The sequence below is a fragment of the Coenobita brevimanus genome, chromosome 86 (genome assembly GCF_032717465.1).
Source record: "Coenobita brevimanus isolate Jiangsu-jjx chromosome 86, ASM3271746v2, whole genome shotgun sequence".
NCBI classification, from domain to species: domain Eukaryota; kingdom Metazoa; phylum Arthropoda; class Malacostraca; order Decapoda; family Coenobitidae; genus Coenobita; species Coenobita brevimanus.
This window is the reverse complement of record NC_137039.1, coordinates 6,504,157-6,520,577: the sequence shown is the minus strand read 5'-3', so window position 1 is coordinate 6,520,577 and position 16,421 is coordinate 6,504,157. Positions and strand designations below refer to the sequence as shown.

At 45.3% G+C, this 16,421-nt stretch overlaps 1 protein-coding gene across 1 annotated transcript; it reads right to left on the bottom strand.

Moving 5' to 3' along the window:
• Nucleotides 1-1,915: 1,915 nt before the first annotated feature.
• LOC145410552 (uncharacterized) lies at nucleotides 1,916-3,058 on the bottom strand. The gene has a single exon (XM_080280671.1). It carries the CDS (start codon nucleotides 3,056-3,058, stop codon nucleotides 1,916-1,918), a length of 1,143 nt encoding a protein of 380 aa, XP_080136797.1.
• Between the last annotated feature and the right edge of the window lie 13,363 nt (nucleotides 3,059-16,421).

Genomic DNA, 16,421 nt, shown 5'->3' with positions numbered 1-16,421 from the left:
CTGGGTGGCATACTCCTAGCATTCTGACATACACAGCACTCCCGTACCAGTCTTTCTATTTCATCATCCAGTTTAGGGCACCATACAAAACTTCTGGCCAGAGCTTTCATAGCACATATACCTGGGTGTTCAAAATGCAGTTCATTCAAAATTTGCCCTCTAAAACATAGTGGAATTAACACTCTCATACCCCACAGCACACACCCCATTTCTACAGACAATTCACATCTCCTTAAATGATATGGTTGAAAGTCTGAGGATGGACAGACCTCTGGCCATCCATTAAGTGTATACTCAAGGACTCTTCCCAACACAACATCTTTCTTAGTCTCATGAGCGATCATTCTGGAAGTGACTGGAAAATCTTCTGTTACCATGGTTACAGCATAAACCTTAGGCTCTACTCCATCATTTGATCCACTGCAAGGCAACCTAGACAAAGCATCAGCATTAGCATGATCCTCAGAATGTCTGTACTGTATTTCATAGTCATATGCAGACAATATCACAGCCCATCTCTGCATTCTTGCTGCAGCAAGTGTAGGAACAGGTGATTTAGGACCCAATATTGCCAAAAGAGGCTTGTGATCAGTTACTAAGACAAATTTCCTACCATATAAATACTGGTGAAATTTCTTTTCTCCAAATATAGTAGACAAAGCTTCTTTCTCTATCTGAGCATAGGTTTTCTCGCTTTGGGTTAGTGTTCTGGAGGCATATGCAATGGGTCTTTCTTCACCGTTATCCATTACATGATTTATGACAGCACCTATCCCATAGCCTGAAGCATCACAAGCAAGCTTTAGTGTTCTACAAGTATCATAATGGACCAAAACATCAGTACTAGACAAAGCAGCTTTACAATCCTCAAATGACTTCTGAGTTACACTGCTCCATTTCCAAGGAATACCTTTCTTTAACAGTTCATGCAAAGGGGCCAAAACTGATGAAAGTCCTTTAAGAAACCTTGAATAATACTGTATCATTCCCAAGAAGGCTTTCAATTCACTGACATTTTTTGGAGCAGGTAAATTTACTATGTCTCTTACTTTATCTTTAACTGGTCTCAGCCCTTCTGCATTGACCTTGTATCCAAGGTAAGTTACTTCTTTAGCTAAAAATGAGCATTTGCTCTTATTAAGCCTGACATTGTGAGCCAGTAATCTTTCAAATACTGTAGCTAGGGTTTTAACATGATTTTGGGAGTCACTGTCAACAATGAGGACATCATCCTGAAAACATAGTACATTTGGAAGACCCACAAGAATTTTGTCCATGATGCACTGAAACAACTTCGGTGCACTTTTGACCCCATAAGGCTACCTTTTGAATTTATAGAGTCCCTTATGAGTGTTGATGGTGAGGTACTGTTGACTTCATCAACACTGACTTGAGCATATGCCTGGGACAAGTCTAACTTTGTGAAAATGGTTCCACCTGTCAGTGCAGCAAACAAATCTTGAGAGGTGGGTAAGGTATACTGCTCATCCTCAACAGCTTGATTGATGGTAACTTTATAATCACCACATATTCTAACCGATTTATCAGCTTTAGGAGCAGCCCAACTGCTTTTGGCAGTTTTCTCAAGAACTCCCTCGCTCACAAGTCTAATTCTTTCTCCACCTCCCCTTTCAAGGCATAAGGAACGGGTCTAGCCTTAACATAAATGGGTGTAACACCTTTGTCAACAGTGACATGAGCCTCAAAGCCCTTTATAGCTCCCTGTCCCTTATCAAATAACCTCTTGTAGTATTCAAGTAGTTTCTCAAGGTCAGGAACACTGTTACATGTCTTAATACTAAATATCTCCTTCCAATCCATCTTAATTAAGCTCACACAACCAGTTCTTGCCCAACAAAGTTGGTCTATCCACATAACTAGCTACAATTAATGGCAACTTCAAGTTCTGATTTTTTTACTTGACCTCACACTCCAGCTTCCCTTTTGTGTCCAAAATCTCTCCAGTATATGTTTTCAACTTAACCACTGAGTCTTCCAAAGGAACATGTGCAAATAACCTCTCATATGTATCTCCACTCATTATAGAAAAGTCAGCTGAAGTATCTACTTCCATAGTTACTGGAAAATTGTTAATACACAAGTCCACACTATACTCATGTCCATGTTTTCCTGCACTACTATTGTAAATAGTGAACACATGCGCACTCTCATCATTATCAGGTTCAGAACTGCTGATACTCTCATTAATATTGTTTTCTGTTTCCCTTTCAGCACTTTCAATGACATTTACTCTACCTTTACCACTTCTGATAGGGGCTGTGCAGACAGAAGCAATGTGCCCAACACGCTGGCAATTGTAACATCTTAAGTGTTTGAACTTACAATGAGAACTCTCCTCATGTTTCCCTAAGCATCTCCTACATTTCAAATCAGAATGTATGCCTTGTTTTGTGTCATTGTTCTTCTTTCTGGCCACAGTCACTTTGCACACAAAGCCACTACTACTAACAGATTCACCACCAGTATTTGGAACAAATTCTCTGGTATTTTTCTCAGCTAGTTCCATGCTAGTGGCTATCTGACATGCCTTTTCAAAAGTTAGATCTGTGGTGTTCATTAACTTTATCTGTATTTTTTCATAATTCAGACCTATAACAAATCTGTCTCTTAGAGCTGGGTCCAAGAACGGTCCAAAATTACCGTGAATGGATATTTTCTTCAAGGCAACTATATAATCACTTACAGATTCATCCTTCCCTCTGTCTCTGGTACCAAATTTGTAACTCTCAGCAATCTCAAGGGGAGCAGGGTCAAAATGTTGCTTCAATGTCTTGATGATCTCGATTAGTGTAGCGTCTTTGGGTTTGGTTGGAGCAAGTAAGTTTACCAGAGTAAAATAAACATTAACCTCCACCGCTGTCAAAAAGATTGCTTTCCTCCTCTCTTCAAGGGCGTTCTTCTTTTCAGCATCACCACCATCGTCCATTAATTCGTTTGCCATAAAGAGAAGGTCCATTCTCTCACAATGTGACGTGAAGTTCTCCCTGTCTGCGTCATACTCCCCCACACATCCGATATATCCACCCACACCAGTCATGGTCGCCCTATTCACTGCAGTCCTTCACCTCCAGAGAAGCTTTCCCTCCTGTTGTAGTCACCCTCTCATAAATGACGTCAACAGCACCTTTTGTATCCCATCCTCGTCGCCAGTGTAGTATCTTTAGGGATTCTATGGAGGGAGGGAAGCCACAAACACACTTGCTCTTGGGGGGATTTATTCTGACTGTCTTGCTAACCACGAGCCTGAGTACATTATTGACTTAACAAGCCTAAACATATTATCCTTGGTAAAAATAGCATAATCAATAAACATAATTAATGAAGGCACTATACTATACACTTACATATCAATATATATATATAACAATCTGGACGTTAAGCAACCACTGTAACTCATGCACTGCATACTGTATAGTGCACTATATGTACCGTACAGGCATATGGTATATACTGTACTGTATATTACTTTTACAGTACAGTACAGTATAAAAAGCCCAAATTAAGACAATAATACAATATGTAATGTTATGTAAACCTGATGCATGGATGTGCAAGGACACTCAAAAGCAGCGGTAGACACGTGACTGGACACGGCTGCCTGCCGCTGGTGTTGATGATACTGTTATGGCTACACTAAACTTTTTACTGATTGTTAATAGACTTTTTACTGTTTTTTGGTATATTTTTATGCTTTTGTGTAAGTAGGGTAAAAAAGAAAAATATTAAGACATATGAACAGTATTACAGTGTACAGGTATACCCCAATATACGATACCCCTAGATGCCATACCCCAGCTTAACAATGGGGGTAGAAATACCACCATACCGTGACTAACAATGGCCAAACCCTAGTTCAGAGATGGGTTTACATTTTACCGATACTGATATTTTAGACTTAAATTTTGTGTTTAGGTTGATTTATAATCTGTTTTTAGACTTATATTAACGTGTTTTAGTCATAGGTGGGGTGAACATTGTCATTTGAGGGTACAGTTTACTAAGCTTGATTTTTTCCAGACATATTTGATGATTTTCAGATTTTATTTTTGGGTTTAGGTGATTATAAACTGCTTTTAGGCTTAGTTTTGCTTGTTTTAAAGTAATTTGAGGGTTCATGTGACCTAAAAGCTTGTTTTTGGACTCACTTAGGTGGGTTTAGGACAGGGTTGGGGGGAAACCCAGTGGTCAAAAACGCAATCTATACTTTACATGTTACATCTACCCCGATATACGATACATCGCCATGCGATGGGCTTTTACCTAACCAGTTGCATCGTTAAATTGTGCAGGAGATTAAGCTGCAAGATTGTACACAGCCAACAACTGTATAGAAAGGCCTGACTGTACTGCCTATAAAACTAAACAAACAGTTGTTCTGTGAGTCTTTGGGTAGCCTAATTATTGTACACAGCTAACAACTGTATAGAAAGGCCTGACTGTACTGCCTATAAAACTAAACAAACAGTTGTTCTGTGAGTCTGTGGGTAGCCTAATTATTCTCTTCAAGGTGTAAGGACCCTTGACCTGGCTATTATTGTCAAGAACATTTAACCCCTTAACCGCGGGGCGTCACTTTTGTGATTCTGTGTTATTTTGAACTATCCCGGCCTTTCAAGTGGTGGCTTGTATCATCTATCAGTACTGCCAATGTCCAACACTAGTCAGCACTCCAAATCTCATCTGTACTCCCATCCATTGTTGACATTTTAGCGATTTTCCCCCGTTCTTGACTCCCCTCCCTACCTCCCCTCCATTACCCTGTCCTCTCACCTCCCCGGCCACGCTGCACTAAGCAAATCTCTCCCGGATTTTTCCAAAGATTTCATCCATTGAAATAAGCCTAATGCCCTATACTTATACAAAATAATATATACCAAAAAAAAATAAGGTAAGTGATAGTGGTATACACCAGGAATTGGCTAATTATCACCTGACAACACCTCACATGCATTCATTCGCTACATTACCACGGTAATTTCCCCTTTGAATTATGCCTTGTAATCTATTTCTGTAATAAAAATATATATCAGAAAGGAAGGGAGAAGCCTAAGTGACATTTACATTCACCTGGAACTACCTATTTCTTTATGTATTGCCAAGATTTTCTACCAATAATTTATTAGCATGTAAGTTAGCAGCTGTCATCCCCATTGTCACTGTCAATCCTTGCCTTCTCAGATAAGCCGCGGCATTTAGTTCCTTGTCCTCCGCTGTGGTCAAAACATGTCGCACTTGCGCCCTGCCATTTCTGCTGCTTCTGCGCCCATTGCAAAGGGCCCCGTGACCTCTACACCCAGAAAAACTCGTGAGAGAAGCAGGAAAGGACTAAGTGACTCTGCAGTGGAACGTGAACTAGTGGAATTATCAATGGTGATGATGGATAGTGATTTTGACCCTTCGGGGGATTTGTGTGATGAGCCAGGTGAGGAAATCGTGCCAGAAAGTACTAGTATGAGTGCTTCAGTGTCCAAAGTTATCCCGAGCTCCAAGGGAAAGGAGCCGTTAGTGCAGCAAGGGAAGGAGTTTGGGAAGGAGTTTGGGAAGGGAGTGAAAAGGTGGCATGTTAGCCCCGGAACAATGGCTCCGCGTGACCCAGCCCGCCATGAGTCCCGAGTTGATTCACCTCCCCGTTCCCCAAGCCCCACTTCACTCATTTCTTCCTCTTCTTCTGCTGAATTATCTCTGGAGTCTTCGTCGTCGGAGTCACCACCAGCATCAGCAGTGAAGGCAGGCCGTAGAGGAAGAGGTAAGTCCCTGTCCCGTAAAAGTAGAGTTGCAAGTAGAGTAAGGGCTGCTAGTGCTGTACGGCAACCCAGGGTCATTGCGAGTGATCTTGAACGTGGTAAATCTTCCTCACAGCCACCCACCACCCTCACCCACCCTACACCGCCACGACAGGGAATCCTGGAAGCCTTCGCGTGGACGGAAGGGTCCAATTTTGTCCCAGAACATCTAGATTTTGACGAGAGTTCCTCAGAAGTACAGCCTGCCTTCACTCTTGACGAGGATGCTGAGTGTGTGGACTTCCTTTTGGCCTTCCTAGATGACGAAGTCATGCAGCACATATGTGATGAGACCAACAGGTATGAATCACAACGTGCTGCAAGTGGTACAGGTGCAGCCAAGATGCAACAGTGGTCCATACTGGGAGTGCAGGAGCTGTATGTGTTCTTCGCCCTCATGCTTCTCATGCCACACTCAAAGAAGCATGAGTTGGAAGAATACTGGTCCATGGACCCCTTACTACCCTCACCCACCTTCAATAAGTACATGGCCAGAGATCGCTTCCGGAACATCATGGGAAACCTGCACTTTGCCAACAACGATGTACTTTCCCAAACCGACCCACTCTGGAAGATCCGGGAGATTCTGAGCAGAATGAAGGATAAGTTTATGACATTCTTCCACCCCTTTCAGAAGGTTGTCATTGACGAATCCTTGGTTTTGTTCAGAGGACGTCTTAGGTTTGTGCAGTACATTCCAAGCAAATGCCATTGCTTTGGAATCAAGTTCTTTGTACTGTGCGACTGTAAGACGGGGTACATCCTTGACTTCGTCATTTATTCAGCCAGCACTGTCGATCTTGATAAAACACACCCCCTTGGCTTCTCAGTCTGTGTAGTGAAAGTTCTCCTTGAAAAGTATTTTGGTGGGAATCATATGCTGTATACAGACAACTATTATACAGCACCGAAACTTGCCAAATACCTTTCAGAGCACGGCATCGGCTCCTGCGGCACTGTCAAGAGTAATTGTGCCCACTTCCCTAAATTCCCAGAGGCAGGAACCTCGCAGCGAGGAGACGTGCACCTACGCAAGTCTGAGAAGATTCTGGCAATACGGTGGCGTGACAAGAGGGTCGTGCACATACACACCAACGTACACAAGGGGGAAATGACAGACAGTGGGAAGGTCGACCGTAGGACAGGGGAACCTGTGAGGAAACCTGATGCTGTGTTAGACTACAATATCAACATGCGGCTGGTGGACAAGTCCGACATGATGATTGGTGAGATCAACTGCCTCAGGAAGAATACTAGGTGGTACAGGAAAGTTTTTCTGCATCTCATAGACATGACGATGCTGAACGCCTTCATCCTGTACAAGATGAAGGTCAAGCCACCCAAGTCCTTCTCCCTGAGGTTGTTCGCCAGGACTTGTGTTCAGCAGCTGCTGGAAAGATATGGTAGGGTGACAGCAGCAACTCCAATGCGCCTTGCAGTAACACTTCCCGACAGACTTGAGCAGAGGGCGTACATGGATCAGCACAGACTGGTGCAAATGCCTGCCACAACCAAGAGGAAGGCTGCGATCCGCAGGTGCCAGGTGTGTGCACATACCACCTGATGCACACCTGAGCACAAACGCACCTCTTGGCAGTGCGCTGAGTGCCAGGTTCCCCTCTGTGTTACCAGCTTCTTTGATTACCACAGCCAGAAGCAGTTCTAACAGTGCAAGTGGGAAAGGAAAGTAATGTGAAAATAATGTGTAAATAGCAAGTGAAAGCAATGGATGTTCAGTACATATGATTGAACAGTGTAATATAGTTATCTTACTGAAAGTGACAGTGAATAACATAGTGTAAGTAAAATAGGAGTGTAAATATTGAAAATACAATAGGAAATGTAAATAGAAATGTAAGTAATTAGTAATATAAGAATATGAGTACAAATACTTGATGTTATAACAGTGAAAGTGAATCCGTGGCTCTCTACGTATTGTACTGAATGAAAAATTGAATGACTTCAGTGACAATAAACTAATACTACCGAAGGAAACTTATGGATAAAGACTCCAGATATATATAAGTGTTATATAGTAATAGAAATATAAAGTGTGAGGGGTTTTATGAATAAACGACAGAATACCAACAGCGAACTAGCGCAAGTGGGAAGGTCATACGGCTTCGTAATTTTCATTGCTTTCACAGTGGGTTTTTTTTGGAGTATGGATCCCAAACTACTTGATAATCATAGAGTAGTGTTTATAGTGTTAATATCTGGCTGTGGTAATCATATTACGGGTTGTTGGGAAGTGTAAAGTGGAGACTTCATTACCCAACTTCAGAGGTCTTCACAAGTCCTACGGTAACCGACGAAGGCTCAACAAACATCCCAGGAGAAAGCTGAAGGTATGTGCCATAAGCATATGTAATTTTAATATTCTAGGACTAAAAACTGATTTTTGGCAAATATTTTTTGAGAGTCTGTCAGAGCCCGAATAACCCCGCGGGACACGTAAAACATTGGGAAACATGCCCGCGGTGTAAGGGTTAAGAGATGATCAGATGCCTACCTCTCTTGATGACATTATGTGATTGAAAATCCTCCAGCCACACCGCAAACAAACGTACAGCGAGGCCTGACTGTGGTGCCCATACAACTAAACATATGGTTCCTCTGTGAGTCCAACTGGGATGTTATAACCACTACACTACCCGGCATCTATGATAAAAACTGAATACAGTATACAGAACTATGCCTACTGACCTGAGAGACCTGGAGTTTAGGATGAGAGGGTACCGAGTGGCTTGATGTATTTGAGTTATGCTAAATACTGATCCCTGGTGTGGCCTGGGTGTGCCTGAAGGTGGCCTGGGTGTGCCTGAAGGTAACTGCGGTGTGTCTGAGGGTATCCTGAGTGTGCCTGGGAGTGGCCTAGGTGTGCTGGGGAGTGGCCTAGGTGTGCCTGGGAGTGGCCTGGGTGTGCCTGGGAGTGGCCTGGGTGTGCCTGGGAGTGGCCTGGGTGTGCCTGAAGGTAACTTCGGTGTGTCTGAGGGTATCCTGGGTGTGCCTGGGAGTGGCCTAGGTGTGCCTGGGAGTGGCCTGGGTGTGCCTGGGAGTGGCCTGGGTGTGCCTGGGAGTGGCCTGGGTGTGCCTGGGCGTGGCTGAGGGTGGCGTAGATGTATCAGTGGCAATGCTGGGGAAAGAACCAGTGGTGGGGCTGCCTCCACTGCCAGCTGAGACTGTGTTGCCACATAGGTACACCACCATCCTGATGCCCACACTCTTCTTATGATGCCTAATGTCCTCTTCACTGCCCTGACCAAGACAACAAATACACATTAAGCAGCACACACCACACACTTACGATGCCGTATGTCCTCTTCACTGCCCTGACCAAGACAACAAATACACATTAAGCAGCACACACTACACACTTATGATGCCGTATGTCCTCTTCACTGCCCTGACCAAGACAACAAATACACATTAAGCAGCACATACCACACACTTATGATGCCTAATGTCCTCTTCACTGCCCTGACTGTAATGCTAGGTGTAAATAGGCTCGACTTCTCATTCCTAATACACCTAACGTGGAGTGGGGTCCTCTTTCGAGACAGGAGCTTAGTGCAATAAAGAGAGGCAGGACATAAAAACGCTAGGCAATAACCTTTACACGTATATTACCACAATCAGACACAGGACAAATCAGCAGATATTACAACATAATATATAGTGTGCCTTGCGCATTACGGAGGTGATTCTCTCGGGCATGGAAGCATACATTCCTTTCTCATATCCTTTGACTAATGCAAGAAAGCCTTGGTTTAATCACGCTTGTTCTAATGCTGTCCGCAACAAGGAGAGGGCCTACAAAAGGTACCAGAGCCAACCCACCCCTGAATCACATCATCTTTACGTTTCTGCCCGGAATCGTGCTAAGTCTGTTCTTCGCTCTACTAAAAATAATTTCATCCATACTAAATGCTCTCAACTCTCCGACTCGAATTCTTCCCGCTCCTTCTGGCATCTTGCCAAAAATCTTTCTAACAACTTTACCTCACCATCCTTCCCTCCTCTTTTCTAATCTGATGGTTCTGTAGCTATTTCTTCTACTGATAAAGCAGATCTCTTCGCACAGACTTTCTCCTCCAATTCTACCTTAGACGATTCCGGTGCTGTTCCTCCATCACTTCCCCCCTCTGACTTCCTCATGGCTGACATTAAAATTTCTTCAGTTGATGTATTTTCTGCCATCACTGGCCTCAGTACTAACAAGGCATATGGGCCTGATGGGGTCCCTCCTGTTGTTCTCAAGAACTGTGCTTCTGTGCTTACACCCTGCCTAGGCAAACTCTTTCGCCTTTGTCTGTCAACTTGTACCTTTCCTTCTTGCTGGAAGTTTGCTCTCATTCAGCCAGTCCCAAAGAAGGGTGACCACTCCCAACCCTCCAACTATCGTCCAATTGCTTTAACGTCCTGTATTTCAAAAGTTTTCGAGTCAATTCTTAATAGAAAAATTTTAAGGCATCTTTCCTATCACAACCCTCTTTCCGATCGTCAGTATGGGTTCCGTCAGGGACGCTCCACTGGCGATCTTCTCACCTACCTTTCAGACTCCTGGTCATCCTCCTTTCGGGACTTTGGCGAAAGCTTTGCCATTGCACTTGACATCTCAAAGGCTTTCGATCGAGTCTGGCATAAATCTTTAATTTCCAAACTGCCCTCCTATGGTTTCTATCCTTCTATCTGTGCCTTCATCGCTAGCTTCCTTTCTGGTCGTTCTATAGCCGCTGTTGTAGACGGCCATCGTTCTTCTCCTAGATCTATCAACAGTGGTGTTCCTCAGGGCTCTGTCCTATCACCAACTCTCTTCCTTTTATTCATCAATGATCTTCTAAGCTGTACATCTAACCCTATCCACTCATACGCTGATGACTCCACCCTTCACCTTTCCATTCGGTTCCCGCAACGCCCATCTCAACAGTTACTTCAACAAGCAAGGGATGAAGCTGTGGCACACCTAATGTCTGATTTGGCTCGTATCTCTGACTGGGGTAAAAATAATATGGTTGTCTTTAATGCATCTAAGACTCAGTTCTTACACCTATCAACCCGACAAAATCTTCCACAGGTATACCCACTAATGTTTAATAATATTCAGCTTAATCCTGCATCATCCTTGAACATGCTTTTGGTTTCATTTACTCGGGACTTATCTTGGAAAGATCATATTACATCTCTTGTAAAATCTGCTTCCAAGAGATTGGGTGTGCTAAGCCGACTCCGCTCTTTCTTTACCCCTGCACAATTGTTGACTCTATACAGGGGTTTTATCCGCCCCTGTGTGGAGTACAACTCTCATGTGTGGGGAGGCTCCCCACATACAGCTCTTCTCAATAGGGTGGAGTCAAAGGCTTTTCGTCTCATTAACTCTCCTCCTCTTACTGACTCCCTTCAACCTCTGTCTCTTCGCCGCACTGTTGCATCTTTATCTCTTTTCTATCGCTACTTTAATGGTCACTGCTCCTCTGAACTGTCTGCTTGCATTCCTCCACCTCTACGACGGGCGCGTAGCACCCGTCTGGCAGCAAACTCTCATCCTTTTTCTGTCCAACTCTCTAATGCAAGAGTTAACCGTTACTCCCAGTCTTTCATTTATGCAACAGGTCAGCTCTGGAACTGTCTCCCTCTGTCTGTATTTCCTGCTGCCTATGATCTCCAGTCTTTCAAACGCAGTGTGTCCAGGCATCTCAAAATGATCGGATCTTGAATTTGACTCTATATTGTATTTTGTTTTTCTCTTGGAGGGAACTGTTACTGCGGGCTCATGGCCTTTGGTTCCTTCTTCCTCGCATAAAAAAAAAAAACAGTATAAAACCTTATCTAGGACATGTGTATCTCGCAGGATAATTGCTTATCTGATATTAATGCCAACCAATCAAACCTAGTGTATTCAGGGTACAGTGAATATGGGCGCGCGCGGGAGGCGCGGGGAGTGAGTCTTACAAGGGGGGGGAGAAAAGGGGGGGTGTGGGGAGTGACTTGTGACGGCTAGGAGGGAGTTATGGTAATACTGGAGAGAGGCAAGTATTAACAATGAGGATTACACGTTTTCCAATAGCAAAGGGACTTTGGTAATTGATTTTATTCTTGGTTTCCACTTACACTAGATACTGGGACGAGAGAGTGTCGTACAGGATTTACGGGTAGCGTGAGTGGGGGAATATCACTAACACCTTCTCGTATTACTTCTTTAGAGCTCACAGCAGTAGGGGTGTATTACTATGGAGGAATTTCCACATGGCACAGTCTTACTAATTGTATATAAGGGACGCCACTCATAAATACAGTTCATCAGATCTTGGTTCGCACACTCGTCCTTTATTCTCTCACTGTGATCTTACTTGCCCCGATATTCACTATATTAAGTCACTGCACGATACTACACTAAGCAAAGTCACACTTAACCTAAATCACTTGCACTGTTTCTGGGCAGCATCACACGTATTCATCGTGGGGGCAGGGGCGGGAACATGCCGTCGGCAATCCTGCCAGGCTAGGGGCACCGCCAAGGGGAGGCGTGCCAAGAGGGCACGGGACAACTCGTAGGGGCATCCTCTCGCGTCCTGGGCTACCCGTGGCTTCCGGGCTGGGCTCAGGAGTATGGCTCTCGGGACTGGGGCCGAATAGCTCCAGGAACCTCTGGCGTAAGTCTCGGCCGGAGGTGGGAGCCTTACGTCGTCGTAGGGGCGTATGGAGATCGCGCCTGGGTGTCCTGGGGAGGATCGGGAGAGACTGCGGACTGCGGTCTCCAGCATCTAGGGGCGCCGACAGGGGAGGGCTGCGGCATTCGGCTTACACTGGGGCCCGTCAGGTGCGTCTGTTCCAGAGCCAGGCATAGGGAGCTGAGGCCAGGGGAGGCTGTGAGGCCTGTTTGGACCACTCTGGTATGGGAGGCCTGGGCTCTTGTCTCCTGCCGGGGTGACGTCTCGCTCCTTGCCTCCTGTGCACCTTGGAGCGACAGTGGGCCGTCTCACGAGGGCGGGAGCGACAATAGGCCGTCTCACGAGGAGGGGAGCGACAATAGGCCGTCTCTACCGGGACACTTTCGGAGCGACAATAGGCCGTCTCACGAGGGTGGGAGCGACAATAGGCCGTCTCTACCGGACACTTTCGGAGCGACAGTGGGCCATCTCATGAGGGCGGGAGCGACAATGGGCCATCTCTACCGAGACACTTTCGGAGCGACAATAGGCCGTCTCACGAGGGCGGGAGCAACAATGGGCCGTCTCTACCGGGACACTTTCGGAGCGACAATAGGCCGTCTCACGAGGAGGGGCGCCATCTGGAGTGTCTAGAACAACTCCATCCCTACCTGGTTCAACAATCCCACTCCGTGAAGGTAGTGTCCTTCTCCTACGATGGCGTGGTGGCTGCGTGACATAGGGGCGCACGGCCCGGGCTGACATATGCCGTTGCTGCCGGAGGTTGCTATGAGTGGTGGCAGCTACCCCGTGGGGTCCGTGTTGGGGTGTCGGCACGTTCCTGGGTATACTGGGCTGTATCTCACTTTCCCCGTTGTCGGGGGCAATACGGTATTCTTCTGTTTCCATTTCGGGGGCACTGCTTTGTAAGTCACGCATTTTACTGACCAAGACAACAAATACACATTAAGCAGCACACACCACACACTTATGATGCCGCATGTCCTCTTCACTGCCCTGACCAAGACAACAAATACACATTAAGCAGCACACACCACACACTTATGATGCCGTATGTCCTCTTCACTGCCCTGACCAAGACAACAAATACACATTAAGCAGCACACACCACACAGCAGTTAATGTAACGCTGACACTACAGTGACATTCACAAAATACGAAACAGTTGGCATCAAGAGGCTTTTGGAAAATTGTGAAAATTGGCAACTCAGATTTTTGGGACTGCACTGTAGCTAGTGTTTTAATGCTTTCAGGTTCTTATATTCCCTATCAGCAGAAAATAAAGTCTAATATTTTCTGCAACAGCATCCTTGGCCTCCCCCTCCTTCCGCCTCACTCATATACACTCTCCCCATTAGTCTCTCACTCTCCATCAGTCATAGTATTCAAATAACTCAGAGCCCAGTGCCTGTCTGAGGGCCAATTTGAAAAGTCCAATTTCTTGCAGCTCATCAACCAAGGAAGGCAGGGAGTTGCAAAGTTCCACAACACAAACAGAGAAAAAATGCTTAGGACAGTCAAGGGAGCAGTGAGTATGTGCTAACTTATATATATGACCACCAGTTCCCACAACTGGAGAAAACCACAACAAACTACAGGCATCAACAGATGTCTGGCCAGGCATTATCTTCCAGCATCTACAAGATCAGCAATAACCTTCCACCAACAGAAAAGAAACCCAAGGCTACAAGTCTTGCATGATAGGATAAATGCTCCATATCTGAGATACATTTCGTCCACCTACGTTGAATAGACTCAAGCAATTTGATATCACCAATAAAGCCTGTATTACATAGCTCACAACAAAATGCCATTAAAGGGCTAACATGAGTTGTGCACAGTTCAAAGATGAAGTCACGTGGCTGATGTATATCAAAAACAATACAGGAGCCAACACCGACCCCTGCGGTACACAACTCTGAGGCAACTCTGCCTACCATACACCACAAGTCTCCCAGTTAGGAATTGGTGAGGCCATGCGAGGATATTTCCAGAAATACCCAAGCATCGTAATTTTGTGATAAAGTTAATCAAGATAATTCGCACCTTTCCCAGCACACTCAGTTTAAAATGTCACAACAATCCTGCAGAGAAATACATGTCATATTGTAAGATTATGAAAACAACCCTGGATAAAATATCAAACAATCCACTCCCATCTAATATAAATTTTGATATCTATAGTTCAAGAAGAAATAGATAAATTAACGTTGTATTGTAAATTTATGAAAATACAATAAGGACGAAATATCAAACCTGAATATCAAAATCCCTTGCCATTCTAATTCCTGATACTGGCGCCTTATTTAAAAACGTTTCTTCGATAAATCTTTACCATTCAAATACATAATAATAATCTTCATTCACTAACTCCTCAGATGCCTGCTAAAGCCTCAGATAACTCTCTCAGGCTCCTATAATTCACTCACAGCTGAATAAAATCATCTGGCATTGGCTGGAGTGAAATATTAGACCTGTTCCAACAATGACACACTCAAACCCCAGTCTCTCGATTTTAATTCACTGCCTCATCCTTCACTCCTCCCTCACCCATCCAGAAAATTACTCTCGCTCCATCACGCCCCAAATTTACATCTCCCAGTCCCCCACTCCCTATTTTCCCTCTCTCACTGCCTCCATCTCCTAAACAGCCTACTTCTTCCCGCTCCCCACTGCACTTCTCTTATAATTTCACACCTTCAAACCTCTCTCTCTCTCTCTGTTTCGCCTCTGTTCCCTTCCCATCACTCCTTCCCCTCTAATATCATCTCTATATACTCATATCACCTGCCCGCTCTCTGTTTTTTCCTTACGTAGGCTTCTACTCTCCCGTTTGTCTTGCTCCCTTCCCACTGCCCTATGCAGGCAGGCAAAGAATACTTGGCCAGTAGCCCTGCTTGTATGCAGGCAGGCAAAGAATACTTGGCCAGTAGCCCTGCTTGTATGCAGGCAGGCAAAGAATACTTGGCCAGTAGCCCTGCTTGTATGCAGGCAGGCACAGAATACTTGGCCAGTAGCCCTGCTTGTTTGGAGGCAGGCAAAGAATACTTGGCCAGTAGCCCTGCTTGTATGCAGGCAGGCAAAGAATACTTGGCCAGTAGCCCTGCTTGTATGCAGGCAGGCAAAGAATACTTGGCCAGTAGCCCTGCTTGTATGCAGGCAGGCAAAGAATACTTGGCCAGTAGCCCTGCTTGTATGCAGGCAGGCAAAGAATACTTGGCCAGTAGTCCTGCTTGTATGCAGGCAGGCAAAGAATACTTGGCCAGTAGCCCTGCTTGTATGAAGGCAGGCAAAGAATACTTGGCCAGTAGCCCTGCTTGTATGAAGGCAGGCACAGAATACTTGGCCAGTAGCCCTGCTTGTATGGAGGCAGGCACAGAATACTTGGCCAGTAGCCCTGCTTGTATGCAGGCAGGCAAAGAATACTTGGCCAGTAGGCCTGCTTGTATGCAGGCAGGCAAAGAATACTTGGCCAGTAGCCCTGCTTGTATGGAGGCAGGCACAGAATACTTGGCCAGTAGGCCTGCCTGTGGTAAGAGGTCACTACAAAGAGTCGGTTTGTCTTCCATCGTTCTCTCCTTGCTGTCCTCTTCTGCTCTTCTGTCCCGCCTCTCTTCTTGATATTTCCCTGTCTCACCTTCACCTTTTATCCCTGACACCATTTACACACCAGCCTTAGTGCCACACAGCCACGGTGCGCCTTGACGCTACATCTGCACCTTTCCTTAATTCCTTCCTTCCTTCCCTGCCTAGTTTCTTACTTTTCAGGAATGGTCCCCATGTTACTCCAAGAACAGTCCTTGGTTTCCGACTTCCGTATAATTCAGAAACGGCCCTACTGACCAGTTACAGCCACAGCCTCTCACACGTCATTTCAAACTCTCTCTTTCTCTCCTACCTCAGCCTGACCCCAAGACACCAAACCATCCTCTCTCTCTCTCTCTCT

What these genes read in the sequence shown, in the direction of transcription:
- LOC145410552 (XM_080280671.1), bottom strand. Translation starts at nt 3,058, where the DNA reads ATGACTGGTGTGGGTGGATATATCGGATGTGTGGGGGAGTATGACGCA.